The sequence below is a fragment of the Cydia strobilella genome, chromosome 27, assembly GCF_947568885.1.
Source record: "Cydia strobilella chromosome 27, ilCydStro3.1, whole genome shotgun sequence".
In the NCBI taxonomy this organism is placed as follows: Eukaryota; Metazoa; Arthropoda; class Insecta; order Lepidoptera; family Tortricidae; genus Cydia; species Cydia strobilella.
This window is the reverse complement of record NC_086067.1, coordinates 2,971,148-2,991,000: the sequence shown is the minus strand read 5'-3', so window position 1 is coordinate 2,991,000 and position 19,853 is coordinate 2,971,148. Positions and strand designations below refer to the sequence as shown.

Below are 19,853 nucleotides of genomic sequence, written 5' to 3'. Positions count from 1 at the left end.
GGGAAGGTAAAATTCGGCCGTCGGCCGAGCTTGCAGCTTGCCGGGGACTTAACCTTTTCGACGCCGTGTCAAACACAAAAGCTGTCACTCGGACGCCACGTCACCGAAGTGTCAAAACTGAAATTGAACTTTATGCACATGCACGTAGGTCTATGTTGCTCTGTGGTTTGTGACGCATTAATCCGTCTTTGGCGTTGGACCTGCGGTGCCGATATATCCGTCATTGGCGTCCAGAAGGTTAAAAATATTTTTTTAACACGACGCAAAAGGAGGGGTGTTATATGCTAGACGCCAATGTCTATCTGTCTGTCTGTGGCATAGTAGCTCTCTAACGGATGGGCCGATTTCGAGGCAGTTTGTTTTACGTGAAAGCATAGAGTAACTTATACTAGAGCGGTACTGTCATAGTAAATTTTGTAACCCCAGTAAATTCACTGCCATCTGTCGACACACTTTAAAACTAAAAATGAAGATTTATAAAAATACGATAGAATGTATCAAAGATAGATATAACTCCGTAATAGATGGATACAGTCTAAGGAAAAAACGTGCCTCGAAAATCACGAAAATTTGATTCTCGATCAGAGGGCGCCACTAGTTTTGGCCTAGTCTCGTTTAGAGGGCGTTGACGGTTTTGTTTGTTATTTATAATTTTAACGCATATCAATGGAAGAACATGGGTCAAAATCATATAAAAATAATTAATGCAAATAAAAAAATCATTTATCCATATTTAAATACATTTTAACGTATTTTTATAAATCTTCATTTTTAGTTTTAAAGTATGTCGATAGATGGCAGTGAATTTACAGCGGTTACAAAATTTACTATGACAGTACCGCTCTATCTAATTATATCCTCATTGAATGTATTTAAATATAGATAAATGATTTTTTTTATTTGAAGTAATTATTTTTATGATTTTGACCCATGTTCTTTCACTGATATGCGTTAAAATTGTTAAATAACAAACGAAACCGTCAACGCCATCTATACGACTGTAGGCCAAAACTAGTAGCGCCCTCTGAACGAGAATCAAATTTTCTTGATTTTCGAGGCTGGTGGTTCATAACATAACTATGATTCATAGAAATCGATCCAGCAGTTTGAAGAGTAGGTATCAACTCTTTTCCAAAACTTCGTTTTGCGTAAAATGGATTGTTGGTGGATGATTGAAAGTCACTTTTTATTAAATAAAAAGAAAACTATGTATTTTCATTAAAAACATCAAATGAATGCAGAGAGATGGGAGCGATTGCTATGGGAGTTGTTGAGAAAAAAGAGTGAGTGAAGCTGTGAATGGATACAGCAATAAAACCATTCGGTCATATGCAGGGTGGCTAAAAAATAAGTGCATTCCCGTTGCCAGGGACGTTTTGGGATTATACTGAACAACTTTTACTATGGGACCAACCACGAAATCGCGAAAAAAAATTTACCCTCCCATAGAAAATGGACCAGCCAAAATGTATGAAACAGCCAAATTTTTTTTCGCGATTTCGGGGTTGGTCCCATAGTAAAAGTTGTTCAGTTTAATCCCGTGTATGGTTGCGTTTAGAAACAGGATTTTGTTGGCATATTCTTATATTTTTTTTTAATTTAATAAGTAGTTATAATAATCGTCACATATTATTTTATTGCTTCTGCCTGAGTAATGTGTGGTTAAAGGATGACTCACGTTGGACCGGGCCGTGACCGGGCCGGAGCTTACTTTTCTATGACATGACAGGTGATCACGTGATGCTTTCCATAGAAAACGAAGCGCCGGAAGCTCCGGCCCGGACACGGCCTGGTCTAACGTGAGTCATCCTTAAAACTCTTCAGATCTCGTACCTTTGTCGCCCTTGGATAAATAAAACAAGATATTTCAAAAATAAATATGTATTAACGACCACCTCCACAATATTTAAATACCTATACATTAAAAATATATAAAAAAATATTATTTTTCTTTCTTTTTTGTGTATGATTAAGGGAACTTTATATAAAAAAAAAATGTTTAGGAATGGGACAGATTAACTGCATTTCAACTCCAATATCTAAACTATACTTCGCCCTCGCAGTATAAAATTTGCAGTTAGAATGCAGTCCAATCTTTCGATATCACACTCTTCACTACATAGTATAAAACAAATTCGTTTTCCGCTGTCTGTCTGTCCCTATGTATGCTTTGATCTTTAAAACTACGCAACGGATTTTGATGCGGTTTTCACCTATCAATAGAGTAATTCTCGAGGAAGGTTCTAGTGTATAATTTGTAAAGGTTTTGTGTAACCCGTACGTAGCCGGGGCGGGTCGCTAGTTATACATTATAAAAGAAACCATACACAGTGACATCCCAGGTAGCAAAATGACGTCAAATGACGTCAGGGACGTCATAATGACGTAATAATGCCGTCATTATGACGTCGCTGACGTCATTTTACGTCATTTTGCTACCTGGGATGTTTCTAATATTGCTCTAAAAAGTGTTTTATGACTTTCTTGTCCTTTGACAGATAAATTACTGGAAAGATACACTGAATACATAATTATTAAACAAACCGCCTTGATGCATCAATGTTATATTTTATTATCTCTGAAAACTTGTCAAAAACCTGTTAAAGTATGTATAAGTTACTCTAATATGGTATACTAAAAAGGCTAGTGCTGCACTCTGGTGGCAGAACATTGCAGTAATATCCACAATTAACAAATTTTAAGCCTTGTTAATGCTATTTCTGTAATAATAACAAGTGTATTTTGTATATAAATACCATTTTTAATATCATTATAACAACGAAAATATAATTCCTTATTAAAACTACCATTGTCCGTACTTAATAAAATAATATTTATAACAAACTTAATGTTAAAGTAACATATGTGACATTTTCAACCAAAAGGTACCACATTGTCGCTTGTCAATAAGGTCGATTTCAAATTGAATCTGTATGGAAATAGCGCCTTAACGACAACCGACAATAAGTACCCTTTTGATTGAAAATGGCACATATGTGCGTCGTTACCTATAAAAAAAACTATTTGGGGCGATTTACCCTTATAACTCAATATTTAGTAATGGTCCATATAAAATATTTGATGAAAAATATTTCACATTTAAATTAAAACGCCCTCTTTAGAGCGTTTTCACATTGTCCGATCCAATATCGGATTTAGAATCCTACATTCGCGTAGTCAGGCCGAGGGGGCGCGCCCGGGCACCGTCTTTAGCGTCCACGCACACTACCAACAAGCATTATGCCTACACATACGCACACAAACAAATATTATCGGTCCGACAGCTGACGGGGGGCTCCGACATAGCTGAATTTATCGGAAGCGCCTTTCCGATATCAGATGTCGGAAGGCGCCTATGACAAAAACAGCTGCAGGAGGATGCCATTGGCATTAAGTTCGCCTTTTTTGCGTTATTTATCGTTTTTAAGTAATAATGATTTATTAAATGCATAAATAAATACAGAGAACATGTACATATCTTACATTTTACTTCCTTCCGACATTCGATATCGGATTGGACAATGTGAAAACGCTCTTATACGTAGGCCGTAGAGCATTAACTTATAATTAAAGTATCAAAAGATCATAGATATGTACAGTCGCCATTAGATATATCGGAGCAGCCGAGATGCTCAAAAATATCTGAACACGCACTCTAACGCCTTGACAATAGAGGCGGGTTTAGATATTTGTGGGCGCCTCGGCCGCTCCGATATATCTAATGGCGACTGTACAGTCAGCAGCTGAAGTTGCTATAATATTGTTAACAAAAAATGTTACGTTGCAAGTAAATAAGCTCAGATCAGTAGTTTAATCATTTCATGTAATGCCATTTTAGAATTGATCACTTCATGATACCAATAACCAACCAATAACATCATAAAACTGGCAACGACATATATAAATAGCTATAACAATCTATAAATAACTATACAAAATATATAACGCCGGCACACACCACGCACTCTGTGTCATGGTTAATCCAGTCAGGCAAGCTACAAGATACCAGAAAAAATAAATTATCAAAAGCTGCCAAGTTACATGAAGAACCAGCAACACGGTATCTTTACCTCTCGCTGCCTCTAAAGTAGATTCTTTCTCACGATTTAGGTATCTTCTTACTCCCAAATGCAAGGCGGTAAAGTAAGGTTTCCATTCGATACCAGATATATCTATATAAAATAGCTTACTGTCAGTACTATTCATTTTACCAGCTAGCTCAATAGAATTAGTATTATGGAACTTCCATTCAGTAAAGATAAACTTTTCAAGTCTGTTTAGCGAGTTCCATACGTTTTTATGCAATCTGAATAATATAGGACGACCTCCAGTCACACGTAAAACCATATCAAGGAGAATAGCTGGTATGAAGTGGACGAAGATGGCGGAAATTCTGAACATTAACAGAGAATTAACGAATTTGAGATGCGGATACCATACGGCGCTTTTCAACGGGTATTTATGTAAAGTTTCATTAACAGTATCTTCAAGCATCGCCCAGCGGTATGGCTTTTGAGTTGATGAAGTACAATGGTATATTGCAAGCAGACCTGTGTCAGATTTTGCTGATTGATAACCAGCTACCAATAATTCATTAACCACTATATCTACAGGAATATAATCTGCGATGTTATTGACAGCTAAAGGCAGTCTTCGGACAACGCCTTTTGAGGCACCCATTAAGAAACCTTGAGGCCCAACTTTTGAACAAGTCCAACCGGGAACCGGCTCTTTCCAAGCAGCAACAATCATGCTAGGTCTTACTATAGTACACGGGAATTTATCCGCATACTTCGCGACCTCATGCTCAGCTAAATGCTTAGTGAAAGTGTAAGTATTTGGATGTGTTTTTAACAGTTTTGGTTCTACAACTGCAAGGGCTTCGTCAGAAAGAGTGTCGACTAAGGCTATGACTTGTTCGACGTCTTCTGGTGCGTCGTAGAGCTTTTCTCGGGCCTCGTGGAGATACGAGTTGACGTACGCTGATGATACGTGGATCATGACCTGAAATGAGAGATTTTTGTTTTTAGTGTCTGAAATGACGTAGCTAATATAGATATAGGGAGAGTGCATGAAATTAAGAGGGCAGTACAGGAGCCCCCCTTTTTTTATAGAGGGGAAAATGCTTTTCGCATACCACCCAGGTGCAGGGACGGGCCTGGGATGGTTATGTGGGACTCCCGTATAGGCTCATGGGAACCACGGTTTACTCACTAAAAACCCCTCTTGGCGGCCTCAGGCAGGGCTATAAGGCGAGGCCGCAGGAACACAGCCCCCTAGCTGTTTATTGGCGCAAAGTATATAGTGTTTATACAGTTTCAGTTTTCGATTTAGTCTTTAGATGACAAGCCCTGCGACAAGCAAGGAAGCTTGTGAGATGAGCGTTAAGGATGACTCACGTTAGACCGGGCCGTGTCCGGGCCGGAGCTTCAGGCGCTTCGTTTTCTATGGACCTGAAGCTCCGGTCCGGACACGGCCCGGTCTAACGTGAGTCATCCTTTAAACTTTCGGCTATTGATACAACTACGACTTTTAGAAGTAGGGCAAAATTTTATTATACATATCCCAAGACCTAATGTTTAACTGCAGGCATCTGCAGGTGATTGGTCAGAAGTTGTTATGGTCAGTTAAGGAATGAATGGTACGAAGTTTTTGTCGGTTCAGTTTATGGATTTTGTTTTCGTGAATTCGCAAATAGCATTTGGTTCGCAAGGTGTACAGCTCAAAGAGCCACTCGTTATTGACAGAGCGATAGCGAAGGTCTACCTTTCAGTTTGGGCAAAAATGCTTTCGTATGCCGGATGTTCTCATCTAAGGTCGCAATTCTCAACCGATTCTCATGAAATTTTGAGAGTAGGTTCTATGATTAAATAAAAAAAAACAGGATTCAGGGTTTGGAAATTATACAACATTCATTTAGTTTAAAGCGCCTCGAGGGGACTATTTAGTTACAAGTCAAATCAATATAACCTTGTGAGAAACATACCTTCAAATTCTTAACCTGCCCAGCCAACTCCATAACTCTTCTCGTCCCAAGCACATTAATTTTCACAGTCGGTTTCAAGCCCTCCTCAAAGTCTAATGTAGCAGCAGAATGTATGATAACGTTGACATTGTCCACCAGCAGCTGACGGTCTTCAGCGCTGAGTCCCAGGTTCGGTTCCCCGACGTCACCCGCTATGGGTACTAGTTTTTTGAAGATATCGGGTGTGTTGGTTTTGAGGAGGGTTTCGAAAATCTGTAAAGTGGAAACAGTAGAATTAAAATCGTGAGAACTATTTTGGATATAAGTCAAAAGCACTGATAGCAACATTCATCTTAAGGTTGCCTTTTAAGGATTTGCCACACTGGATGCGTTCTGCGGTCAGCGGTCAGGTCAAACCAGCATTATGTATGAACAACATTGACAGCAACCTTTGAAGTTGAAGTTTGACTTGACCGCTGCCCGCAGAACGCATCCAGTGTGGCAAATCCTTCTTAAGGTTGCCTTTTAGACTGAGGGAGAGATGAGCGGAGATGAGAAGGGAAGTGAGTCTCTTCTCATCTCCATCTTATTGGAAGGCAGCTTAAAGTGAACCTTATGACTTTGCAATAAGATTTATCTACATGAATTGTTAGTTAGTGTGGAAGATGACACATATAGCTATCCTTCAGAGTATGACCAAGGCGATAAACCTTTTTAAGTTTAGGCAAACTCAAGAAGTTTGGAACTTTGCTAGGTACCCTTGAATTAAATTTAACCTCGGCCGCGGGGTGTTTGGAATTTTGTTTGCAGTAGATATCTTTTTGGTTTATAATATTAAGAGGTTTTGAGATTTAAGCTCTTGGACTATCGCTTAGATTCCTTTCTGTTAAGCTTTTTTAATTGTGACAATGCGTGTTGCAGATGAGATGTAAATGCATGTTTTACTTTGACGAAACATAAGGTGGACTAGCTTTCTGTAACATGATGAAGCTTGCGGTGTGGATCTGAAGGTATACTTTTTTTGGTATACTTATTCAATATTCATAATACATTTACATTCATTAAATCGGCAAATAAATCGGGAATAAATCGGTAAATTCGTTTCCCAATTGATTTTCAAGTTGTTTTATATTCCCCTAAAACAACCCCCCCCCCCCTTCCCCTGTTTCTTGTCTACCTTTAGCTCATCTACCTTTTCCTTCCTGAGTATTTGGGTAGATGAAAAATAATATCTATAGTGGGCTTATACTAATGACTTCTGGAATTAAAATAATTCTCACCGAATTCTTCGGAAACTCTTCAAGCCGCTCCTCTATCTTTTTCCCTTTCTTCGGCCGCATCAGCAGGTACACCTTGCCAGCGTCAGGCAGACTCCTCAGGATCCTCTCCAGCAGGCACAAGCCTACGAACCCCGTGCCGCCGGTGATGAAGAAATTTTTGCCAGCGTAGAACGCGCGCACTTGCGAGTCGGCCATCTTGGTTTCTGAAAAATAGAAATGGTGAGTGGTTAATAATTTTTTGTCATAGCCAATTAGTAGTATTATTATTATTATTTTTTCACTTAGTGGTCATAGACATTTAAAACTTGCAAAATGCAAGTATTTCTCGAATGTGAAGGCGCTTTTTCACAAAAATAATGGACAGTGACTTCAAATAGTTGACCGCAAAAGTATAACCACAAAATAATTTAAATAAAAAGTTAGTTCAAAAACTAAAACCCCGACTGCTGAAAAATCGCGCTCTAAAACTTTTGGATTTTTTTTCGACACACTTTTTTTCGAAAAAGTAACAACCCCAGTAGCATTTATACGTCATTATGACGTCAGCGACGTCATTATGACGTAATAATGTCGTCATTATGACGTCGCTGACGTCATTTTGCTACCTGGGAACTTTTGGATTATTTCTACTCGGAATCAATAAATCTATAGATTGAAATCTGATTGATATAAAGAAAAAAAGTATTCGCAGTTTTTCATACCAATTTTGGGTGTCAGTTTTGTGAAGGTCCATAGGAAATGTTATAAAACAATAGTACAGCTAGTAGGCAATTAAGTGTTCAAGACTCCAAGGCTGATTGTTATTAGTAATTACTTACTTACTTACTTACTTAGTCTCATAAAAAAACGTAACACCAAAGATAGATATAACTCCGTAATAGATTTATACAGTCTAAGGAAAAAACGTGCCTCGAAAATCAAGAAAATTTGATTCTCGTTCAGAGGGCGCTACTAGCTTTGGCTTACTGTCGTATAGATGGCGTTGACGGTTTCGTTTGTTATTTAACAATTTTAACGCATATCTGTGAAAGAACATGGGTCAAAATCATAAAAATAATTAATGCAAATAAAAAAAAAACATTTATCCATATTTAAATACATTTTATCGTATTTTTATAAATATTTATTTTTAGTTTTAAAGTGTGTCGACAGATGGCAGTGAATTTACTGGGGTTACAAAATTTACTATGACAGTACCGCTCTAGTATAAGTTACTCTATGGTAACACTAAACAAAGGCGGCTAGCAATTTTTAGTACCGTAAAATGGGGTGAGTTGGAGCCAAACTGACATTCAAACCTCGATAACATTTTATTTTTACATATGCAAACTGAATGGTGTATATAATAAGTGTTCCGGACGTTTGTATTTTAGCTTTTATTTTATTTTGGGTAGGTCCATTTCATAACTTTGACGATAAACAGGAAAAACCACCTCACCCCGTAGTCCCTCGTAATTGGGGTGAGATGGGTTTTCATACAAAGGTGATTTTGGAAGATTGATGGAAATGTTTTTTTTATTATGAGTATTACTATAGCTCCATTTTAAATTGGAATACATGTTTTTTGTAGCAGTAGCCCTAAAAACCCATCTCACCCCCCTTTCAAACCTTCTCTCCCCATTCATTACCCAACTCTCCCCGCGAAACCTACTCACCCCATTTTACGGTAATGTCGTAATGTGTATTTTCTACCCAAATAATTTCCATCAAAAAATTGATAGAGTAGAAGTTTTACGTACATATAGGTACAAAATTTCTATTCGCTTTATTTTCATTGTAAATATATCAATTTTTAGCAACGAAAACTAGTAACAGGCGGAATATATTACGAGAATAAATATCTAAATCTAAATATAAATTATGTTAGTACATAAATATTCATGCTAAGTTTCATGATTGTAATTTTTTTTAACTGAGATCGTAACTTCGATTATGGTAGAGGCTTTTTGGCGACGGGTTCAAGAGACTTAACTTTCGATCCAACGGACCTCATTTGGTTTTAAGAAAGTCTTGGATGCGGGCTGGGTTTCGAACCAGCGATCTCATATTTAAAACCCCGTCCTTAATACCGACGCAGTTCCCAGCAAGCTCGGCCGAATTTCACCTTCCCATACATACGGAGTTTCGTTGTCATTTTAAAACTACGTGTTGGATTGTAATGAAACTTTACACATATAATGACATGAGGTATATCTATTTAGTTCTGTAATTAGTTTATATAGCACCAGTTTATAAAAAGAAACCGGCCAAGTGCGAGTCGGACTCGCGCACCGAGGGTTCCGTACTTTTTAGTATTTGTTGTTATAGCGGCAACAAAAATACATCATCTGTGAAAATTTCAAATGTCTAGCTATCACGGTTCGTGAGATACAGCATGGTGACAGACAGACGGACACATGGACAGACGGACAGACGAACAGCGAAGTCTTAGTAATAGGGTCCAGTTTTTACCCTTTGGGTACCGAACCCTAACAAACGAAATAGAGCAAGAACAAGTTTATAATATTGTCTTCGGTTACCGCGATAGTTACTCATGAAATAAAACTATGAAAACGGATTATATCGCGTATATTGAATTTATAATACATCACGACGTTTCGAACTCTTTACAGCGTTCGTGGTCAACGGGTGACTGAGGAAAAATTACAAAGTGCAAAAATACCCACATACTAAAATAATGAACAATCATAGACTACAAACTTTAAGGCTGGTTGTACTTGCAAAATCGGTTCATAAGGCTAGTTATACACTACAATTATTTTCAAGTAAAGATATATATATATACGCGATAAAAAAACGACCACGAACGCTGTAAAGAGTTCGAAACGTCGGGATGTATTATAAATTCAATATACGCGATATAATCCGTTTTCATAGTTTTATTTCACAAGAACAAGTTTTTTTTATGAAAAACTTAAATCCGCTGTATTTTTTTAACTATGGCTAGGTTGGGTTTAGGCCTAGATATACCTTATCCTATTGTAAGTACAAACAAAGATAGATATAACTCCGTAATAGATGGATACTGTCTAAGGAAAAAACGTGTTTCGAAAATCAAGAAAATTTGCATTCTCGTTCAGAGGGCGCTACTAGTTTTGGCCAACTGTCGTATAGATGGCGTTGACGGTTTCGTTTGTTATTTAACAATTTTAACGCATATCAGTGAAAGAACATGGGTCAAAATCATAAAAATAATTAATGCAAATAAAAAAAATATTTATCCATATTTAAATACATTTTATCGTATTTTTATAAATCTTAATTTTTAGTTTTAAAGTGTGTCGACAGATGGCAGTGAATTTACTGGGGTTACAAAATTTACTATGACAGTACCGCTCTAGTATAATTTACTCTATGGTACAAAGTTTCAGAGCAATCTAGCCAGTCGTTTTAAAATGAGAGCGCAACCTACGTTTGCATGATGGAGAACCGAGCTTGTTGCTGGGGACTTAACACAACCTCATGGTCATTGACACTAAATGACCATAATGTCTGACGTCTGACATATGCATGCAATTATTCCACTTTTGCGTTGCATAATGGAAATTTCCAACGACGTAACCTAGACTTTTACGTAAACACGAGTGTTAAGTAAATAAAAATAAATGTATTATGAAGGCGATGTGAACTTGTATGAACAGCTTTCAACAGTCTGTTTTTGCCAATGTATGTAAACGTCGACGTATTTAGTTTTAAATCTGTACCCGTACCATGAGTCACTGACAGTGTCAAAACTGACATATACTCTAACGTCTTCGTAATTTACTTTCTATACATCTCGCTCGCACTAATATGTCAGTACGAGCGAGATGCGTAGAAAGTATGTTACGATTACGCTCGCGTTTATGTCAGTGCCGAACTGATCGTAGCCGTAACAAATATGACGGATTTTGTTAGCGTTTGACACGTAACCTAACATTTTAGGAAGGTTAATTTCCCTGAAATATTAATAATTAACATTTAATGAGGGCTAACGCGTATGAATTCGCCGCTAGGGGCGCTAGTGTAGATGGTGGTCTTCTTCTTCTTCTTCTTTTAAAATTATGGCTTCAGCCCAGTGGGACTATTTCGCCAGTGTCAAGGTATTAAGAGGTTTAAAAACGACAAAAATTGTACGGTTGTACAAGACAGTGTACGGTGATTTGTTAACTCTTGTAAATCGATAGTTAGACTTTACAAGAAGCACGTGGACTACCGGCCGTTGACTCCAAGATGATGGTTAAACGCGCTTCAAAATTAATTCTCCATTCACTGCACACTACCACATTAGTTTACTGTATAATAAGCTATCGATATTACACTTTAAACAATATTAATGAGCAAAAAACAAAGTAATTAATCACGATGCTAACTATCAAGATGGCGCTCGAACCGGAAGTCAGATGGTGGTCTTTTCCATAGTTCGAAATGTCAAATGTCACTTGTCACTTCAATGACTGACAGCTGTTCTTTAGTCCATGGAGACTATATAAAGGAGCCAAATCTCTATGTATGAAAAGTGTCCATCAAAAAACAGTAATTAGGCGGCGCCACCATACACCGAAATACTACCAAAAACAACCTACGTAATTTGGTCGGGTTATTTGTTGCCTTATATGGTTCATGTTATACTCATGTCCCAGATCCTAACTAGCGCCACCGGAGAGATTAGGAACTATTATTTAAAGCTTAACGCGGTCACTTTTACAACAATTCTGCCATAAGAGATTGCGATCCTTTCTATACCATCCATACCTGAAATATTAATAATTAACATTTAATGAGGGCTAACGCGTATGAATTCGCCGCTAGGGGCGCTAGTGTAGATGGTGGTCTTTTCCATAGTTCGAAATGTCAAATGTCACTTGTCACTTCAATGACTGACAGCTGTTCTTTAGTCTTTTGGACCACCATCAACAGAGGCGCCGGACTTCCGGTTCGATCGCCATCTTGATAGTAGCCTCGTGATTAAAGTCTTTGTGTTTTGCTCATTAATATTGTTTAATGTGTAATATCGATAGCTTTATTATACAGTAATCTAATGTGGTAGTATGCAGTGAATGGAGAATTAATCTCAAAGCGTGTTTAACAACCATTCTGGAGTCAATGGCCGGTAGTCCACGTGCTTATCGTAAAATCCAGCTATCGGTTTTACGAGACAACTACAACAACCACCGAACATCGTCGTGCTCTAGGAGCATTTGGTATTTCTACCTCTAACCGTGTCTGGCTAGAGCCCTAGAGGCCCATAATTTTATTGTTTACTGTACACTGGCTATGGCCGATGGCCGATATGTTTTAATCAAGAAATATTAATTCGATCCCACGTGGATCCCACTTTGACGTTGGCGAAATCATCGACAGTATCGATGGAGCCATACTACCTGAAAAATTGAATTGAATTGAACAGAGGCGCCAACTGGTGAGCAAAAAAACGATAGCCCTCATTTAACTAAAAATTTATATAAATAAAATATTTAAGTATAAAGACTGTTGATAAGGTCACGATTGTCCTTTCAAAGAGCGAGATTACGAAGTAATGAAGGTAAAATGGTTTGTTTACAATATTTGCAAGTTCTATTGACGACGACTTTGGTGTATATTTCATTCGACAGCGTGACGTGACTTTGTGTGGGATTTTGAGTTTTTTGAGATATTGGGATTTTGAGTGTTGAGAGCGCGAAAATAATCACGTTTGTTGTATGGGAGCCCCACTTAAATATTTATTTTATTCTGTTTTAGTATTCGTTTTTAGTATTTGTTATTATAGCGGCTACAGAAATATATCATCTTTGAAAATTTCAACTGTCTAGCTATCACGGTTCATGAGAAGCCTGGTGACAGACAGACAGACGGACAGAGGAGTCTTAGTAATAGGGTCCAGTTACCCTTTGGGTACGGAACCCTAAAAAACGATCGAATGCGCCGATAATGCAATTAATCTAAACAATGCACACAATGCTATTGTACAAAGTGCAATGAAGCAATTTGTAGGTCCAGATACAACTATGAAGAAATGTTGTGTTGACACATTTTCTAACCTTAGTACTTTTTATTAACTTGCAATGTACCTATGTATGTAAATATGTGTGTACAGGTCAAATCTTGCAACTTAAATTTGACCCACTTCCCGGTTTCCGATGAAGATCAAAAATTTGACGGGTTGTAGCATCTCATACCTGGGTCCTAACTCCCAGTCCTTACTTCCACGGGCTGATCCTCTGGATTCTCCAATCGGTTATAATTCCTTAACGCTTTTACCTTGTCTTCCTGTCTGATTCTCGTCTTCCAAATTACTCCCTGAAACTTTTGATTTTAAATGTTTACTTTCTGGCTACCATTTCTAAATTCTTCCTAAACTCCTTCTACCCTAATACGGCCCTGACCCGTCCGGTTACTTACCTTGCTGTTTTTCTATTCATTTCATGTTTTTATTATAATTTCGAAGACGAGAATCAGACAGGAAGACAAGGCAAAAGCGTTAAGGAATTATAACCGATTGGAGAATCCAGAGGATCAGCCCGTGGAAGTAAGGACTGGGAGTTAGGACCCAGGTATGAGATGCTATGGTGACAATGCAATATTATGTTACCATCGAGCTGATCTGATGATGGAGACAGGAGGTGGCCATAGGAACTCTGTGATAAAACAACGCAACCTAAATGAGCTTGGGGTTTTTAGAATTGTCTCGATGAGTATTAGTTGCCTGTGGAAAGAAAAGTACAGTCAGCGATGAAAGCTTGTACCGAAAATGAATTTTTGCCAAAAACTTATTTTGACTGGCGATAAGTATTCGTGGAGGTTAAGGTTAAGTAAAATCGAAGTCGGAGTCGTAAGTAACATGCCATATTCTCTAAAAGGCCACCATGCACAGATCCAAACCTTTTTTTTCACTAAAAGAAATGATTAGAATCATGAGATAGAAAAAATCGTGATGATTCGTAAAGCGAGACATCTGGGTATAGAGATCATAATTTTTTGTATAATAGTCTTGTTCGCACACCGTAAATTTTCTTGTAGTAGGTAAGTGTTTATCCGAAATGGTTCCCAGGTAGCAAAGTGACGTCAGCGACGTCTTAATGACGAAACAATGACGTCATTATGACGTCATAAAGACGTCGCTGACGTCATAATGACGTATAAATGCTACCTGGGTTATTGTTACTCGGGAGAATTGAGTAAATTTTTTTCTATATAAACTAAATGCTTTTCGTCGAGCTCCCAGGACTGAATGTGTACCTTATTAAAGAACTAATTAAACAAATGTGTAATTTTTGATTAAAAATGTAATACCAAAAAAATACGGCTAAGTGAGGTTGTATTTATTATAAACGATAGTCCTTACACACTCAAGATTACGCAATTCTTGAATGTAAAAGTAACACGTTTGCTTACTTCATATTTGAACTTTGGACGTAAATTCTATAATAGTTATGTAAACAACTACGCACAAGTCATGGTCGGTCTTGGTGTTTACCTACAGATGTAGGCAGAGTTGAGGTGAATGATTACACACGCAACTACATAGAATACTATAGAATAAGGATAAGAATAATTTCATTTATTCATGGCAAACTACATAAACTATAGCTAGGATAGGCCTGTGATAATGAAGAATTAATCTAGATACGAGTTTATCCACCGTTCTGGCGTCAACGGCAAGTAGCTCCACGTGGCCCTTAGTCCTGCTATCGCTTTACAAGAGCTTTGGTCAAACCAAATTGTCAGTAAATAAGAACAAAAATACTATACTCATCCTTTTCTTCTGGGTGCTAGTACTAGTGTAAGACAAGATAGTATGATTCTCTCTGTCTATGTTTGAAATGAGACAGTCCTTTGACAAACTATAATAACCGTACAATATTCGTCTATATTATACCTTGACACTGGCTAAATGAGGGCTATCGTTTTTTTGCTCACCAGTTGGCGCCTCTGTTGATGGTGGTCCAAAAGACTATAGAACAGCTGTCAGTCATTGAAGTGACAAATGACATTTGACATTTCGAACTATGGAAAAGACCACCATCTACACTAGCGCTCCTAGCGGCGAATTCATACGCGATAGCCCTCATTGTCCCAATGGACTGAAGCCATTTAAGGTTTTATTTCATGAGTAACTATCGCGGTAACCGAAGACAATATTATAAAGCCATTTAATTTGAACTGATCTGCTTTAACATGGCAACAATTTAGTATGGATTTTTTTGTTCCATTTTATTTAATTTCTATGTCGCTCTATAGGTATCGGCACTAGAGTTAAAATAGTAGATTGTTAACCAAGGGATGAAAGTCACTCATTTCTGCCGAGGTATTTTGGTGCTCGAACGCAGTGAGAGCGCCAATAGTCCGAGGCTGAAATGATGCCTTTCACCCGAGTTAAACACTCTGCTTTTCATTTCGAATACGAGGAAAGTAAAATAAATGTGTTTTTTTTTAATATGACTAAGGATACATTTTTATACTATTTCTTGGGGGTACTGTCAATTAACAATTTAGGCAAAAGTATCGTTATTTATGGAATGGAGATTCAAATATGGACTGGAAATTGTATAACAAATCCATTTATACTCAAATTTCAATTGCTTGTCGTAAAAAAAATAAAAAATCGTATTTCGAATGTAAAATGCTCTAGTGCAGACACGTATCATTTTCTGCACACCTTTTAAAACAACAACGACCCTCTTTCAGAGCATGAGAAATGAAAAGGATATATAATACTCACTAGGAGAAGAACGATAACTCCATTCAAAAAAATGTCAGCGGTTTAAGCGTGAAGAGGTAACAGACAGACAGACTTCCTTTGATAATATTAAGTATGGATAAGCTAACTCAGCTAACAAATAACACGAATAGGTCAATTCTACCTACCTATATTAGTTCTGTAAACAACTACGATGTTTACAGTCATGGTGTTTACTGTTTATGGTGTCGGCAGTGCAAGGTGAATCATTAGTTGATTAGTACACACACAGTTGAGTAATTGCAGCCAAATAGTGCATGAATCAATGAGTGAATGGGAATTAAGTACACAATATAACTTGAACTAAATGTGTGGTTAAACTTTTTTGTTATTGTTGTCTAAGGGACAATTTGTACAGAATGTTAAAATAATTGTTGTTGTATCACGTTCATTTCTGTTCTACCTACTTATACTGCTTACGCTCACCATTCAGCGAGGAAATGCTGCTAGCATCTTCGGTAATACGCCGCAGGGGCCATTTTGATAATGATTTTAGTAAGGTTTTTTTTAGATTCAATGCCGTAAAATGGGGTGAGTAGGAGCAAAACTGACATTCAAACCTCGATAACATTTTACTTTTACATAATATATGTAAACTGAATGGTGTGTATAATAAGTGTTCCACGTTTGTATTTTTTTATTATGAGTATTACAATAGCTCTATTTTAAATTGAAATACATTATTTTTGTAGCAGTTGCATTAAAATCCCATCTCACCTCTCATTCATGCCTTCTCTCCCTACTCATAACCCAACTCTCCCCGTGAACCCTACTCACCCCATTTTACGGTACCTAGTCATGCAATATTTTTCTGTTTTAATGAATTAAGCCATTGTTCAAAAATAGAATCACCCGTTATGGAAACGTTAGGTAGGTAAGTAGCACAAAATGCACGTTTGGTAAATTAAATTGTTTTAAAATTAGTTTTTTAAGAGCTGTCCAGGAGTCGGTACGCTTATCACCATGCCTGTCACGTTCTAACAAGTATGTGAGTGCGAAAGTGACGGACTTAGTGATAGGGGAAACCATGCTGCGCGGGCAGGACAACGTAACCATGGTAACGACTGACTAAAAAGTTGATTCACCCAAATACTTACTTAAAGTTTTAGGTCAATCTTGCAATTAGTCGATTTTGCTATCACAACATCATTTAAATTACATACAAGTCATACAACATTGTTTTACGACCTCAACTTTAATGCCGAAACATATAGCTCTTTATTTAATGTCCCTTACCTTGTCTCTGACCGGTTGTGACGTCACTGAACAAAATGGCGGACGCGGGCGGTCGCGGCGCGCGTTGCGTGATCACTGCAGCGGGGAGCTATGCTTGATGGTCTGCTGAGTTAGGCTGTGGTGAAAGTGGCAGCGGATTTAGAGGCTTAATTTTGGGTCATACACTAAAATATTTGCTAGTTATATAACTAGTACAGTAGGCAATCAGTATTCCAGCGCTTACACAGCAACAGATTCGGCAGTTTACACAGTTTAAGCGTAAAGAGGAGTTATAAAAAAAGAGGTATTTGTTTAGTTCAGTTTTTACTTCGGAATGGTGTCAATGTGATAACATAAATGAATTCAGCACCCCCGATTTATACGAAAACGATCCTACACGACATGGCCTAGCAGCTTCACTGATGTAGATATCAAGATAAATTTGAGAGCCCTAAATAAACTAGAGCAGATATCTAAAAAACTATACAAGATATCGAAAAACTTGATTCCATAAAATTTGTAACAAATTTTATCACCTTTCATTTTGTATAAGTGGCCATGTCGCTAATACGCATAGTTTACGAGATATAATCGAAAAACCGAAAAGTGGAACCTTCCAACGCCCCTCCCCACCGGTTCAAGGGCTACGGCCGGGGACTTTTGATATGTTCACCTCCTAAACTCCTAACTAGTAGTAAAACAAAGTTACGAAGTTAAAAATTGTGTTTCAAGCATTTCCCTCTATAACCTTTTTTGAGCATTCATTTCCTGGCTCAAAAGGAAAATTCTTCATTATAAAATCCGCTTCCGCGTAAGCCTCCGCTTAGCTCGAAACCTAGCCTAAATCGTCACGATGATAATCTTGCAATACCAGCTCCATTGACTCGCAATCAACCATCATTAGATTCTGCATTTACGTAGTAATTGACATACTTTTGCATAAATAAATATGATGTTAGATAAATTCCAGACACCAGAGACTGATTCCGTCTAAGCTAACTTTGCAGCGATTTGAATAGAACAAAGTGTGGGAGTGACACTATCAACAACATCATATTAATAACTTTAGCATTGATGATGACATTTCCACACTTTATCATTGCAAATGCCATGCAGTGAATATCTTGGCCCGATTCTAAATTTCACGACTAGGTCCATTTTTTCAGTAGTTATAAAAACCGGCCAAGTGCGAGCCAGACTCGCGCACGAAGGGTTCCGTACCATTACGCAAAAAAAACACTTTTGTTGTATGGGAGCCCCACTTAAATATTTGTTTTATTCTGTTTTTAGTATTTGTTGTTATAGCGGCAACAGAAATACAGCATCTGTGAAAATTTCAACTGTTCATGAGATACAGCCTGGTGGCAGACGGACAGACAGACAGACAGACGGACGGACAGCGGAGTCTTAGTAATAGGGTCCCGTTTTTACTCTTTGGGTACGGAACCCTAAAAAAGAGCGTGACATAATTTTTCAGGCTTACCAGGCTGTAATCTCATGAACCGTGACCGTGATAGCTAGACAGTTGAAATTTTCACAGATGTTGTTGCCGCTATAACAAAAAATACTAAAACAGAATAAAACAAATATTTAAGTGGGGCTCCCATACAACAAACGTGTTTTTTTTTCCATTTTTTGCGTAATGGTACGGAACTTGTACGAGACCCTTCGTGCGCGAGTCCGACTCGGACTTGGCCCGTTTTTTATAACATTGGTTATAAAATACCTTCTTTATAATATAAAATTTTACGATTCTGTTAATTTTCCATGGCCGTCTATCTAGGTCAAAAATTAACAACTTATGAACTTAGCATACATGCAAAAAAAATGTTATCGGTGGTGGAATACCGTGAAGCACTAAGTCTATCATTTTTACTCGCCTATGTTGTTAAATAAAGTTAATAAGTTGTAACGTCTTTCTAGCCTAATCGCTAGCTACCCTGCCTATGAATCAGGAGGTCCCGGATTTGAATCCCGGTCAGGGCAATAATGATTGATTATTTAAATTTAACGATAGATATTTAAAAAAGGGGGCCGCTACGTACTGTATTTTGTATTTACGTACCTTTTATTATACGGTACTTAAATTATATTCATTATAAACAAACTAAATACTTTTATTGGGGTTTAGGTATTGCTAAAGTCAGGTTTTAATTTTATTTGGAGTTTATTACCACGCCTCCTTCTTCTCCCTGAAGGAGAGGCCATTTCAAATTTGAATTAATTCGTTAAATACATAATAAGCAATGAATGTAAATAATAAAACAATGTATATAAGCATGTGTTAATTTAATAAATGGCTATTCTGATTCTGATTCTGAAAGTCAGGTTTTGCCAGACCATACAAATCTTATAAACAGGTAATTTTCCTATCATAACACGCTCAATGTGAAAAGGTATTAAGTATGCAAAAAAATCGCATAATCTTACAACTTTTACTACATGATTCCCTTGTGCGTAGACCATTTGCCGGTTTACCATGCATGTAGACATTGAACTCATTGAATTGTGCACCTTATCCTTAAGCGTTAAGGTACAAGTTTGTACTAATTTTGTTTGTGCCACGCGCAGCATTGTGTAGGCTGCGGAGTAAGCAATAACCTAACGGTTCTGAGGTCAACGCCCCGAGTTATTTTAAGATGTTTTCTGAGGTTTCTGAAGTTGCAGAAAGTTA

The 19,853-nt window shown here is 37.5% G+C and overlaps 1 protein-coding gene across 1 annotated transcript; it reads right to left on the bottom strand.

The window, feature by feature from the left end:
* Window positions 1–1,865: 1,865 nt before the first annotated feature.
* LOC134753677 (putative fatty acyl-CoA reductase CG8306) lies at window positions 1,866–17,279 on the bottom strand. Its single transcript, XM_063689616.1, has 4 exons — window positions 17,201–17,279; window positions 7,246–7,448; window positions 5,987–6,238; window positions 1,866–5,004 (listed from the first exon to the last, which is right to left on the bottom strand). Exons 2-4 carry the CDS (start codon window positions 7,438–7,440, stop codon window positions 3,919–3,921), a joined length of 1,533 nt encoding a protein of 510 aa, XP_063545686.1. The 5' UTR covers window positions 7,441–7,448; window positions 17,201–17,279; the 3' UTR covers window positions 1,866–3,918.
* Between the last annotated feature and the right edge of the window lie 2,574 nt (window positions 17,280–19,853).

Excerpts from the sequence above, each read along its gene's own strand:
- LOC134753677 (XM_063689616.1), bottom strand. The coding sequence starts at position 7,440 with ATGGCCGACTCGCAAGTGCGCGCGTTCTACGCTGGCAAAAATTTCTTC. Across the intron at positions 6,239-7,245 it reads AAGAGTTTCCGAAGAATTCG|ATTTTCGAAACCCTCCTCAA; the intron begins GTGAGAATTATT and ends TCCACTTTACAG. Across the intron at positions 5,005-5,986 it reads GGCAGGTTAAGAATTTGAAG|GTCATGATCCACGTATCATC; the intron begins GTATGTTTCTCA and ends CTCTCATTTCAG.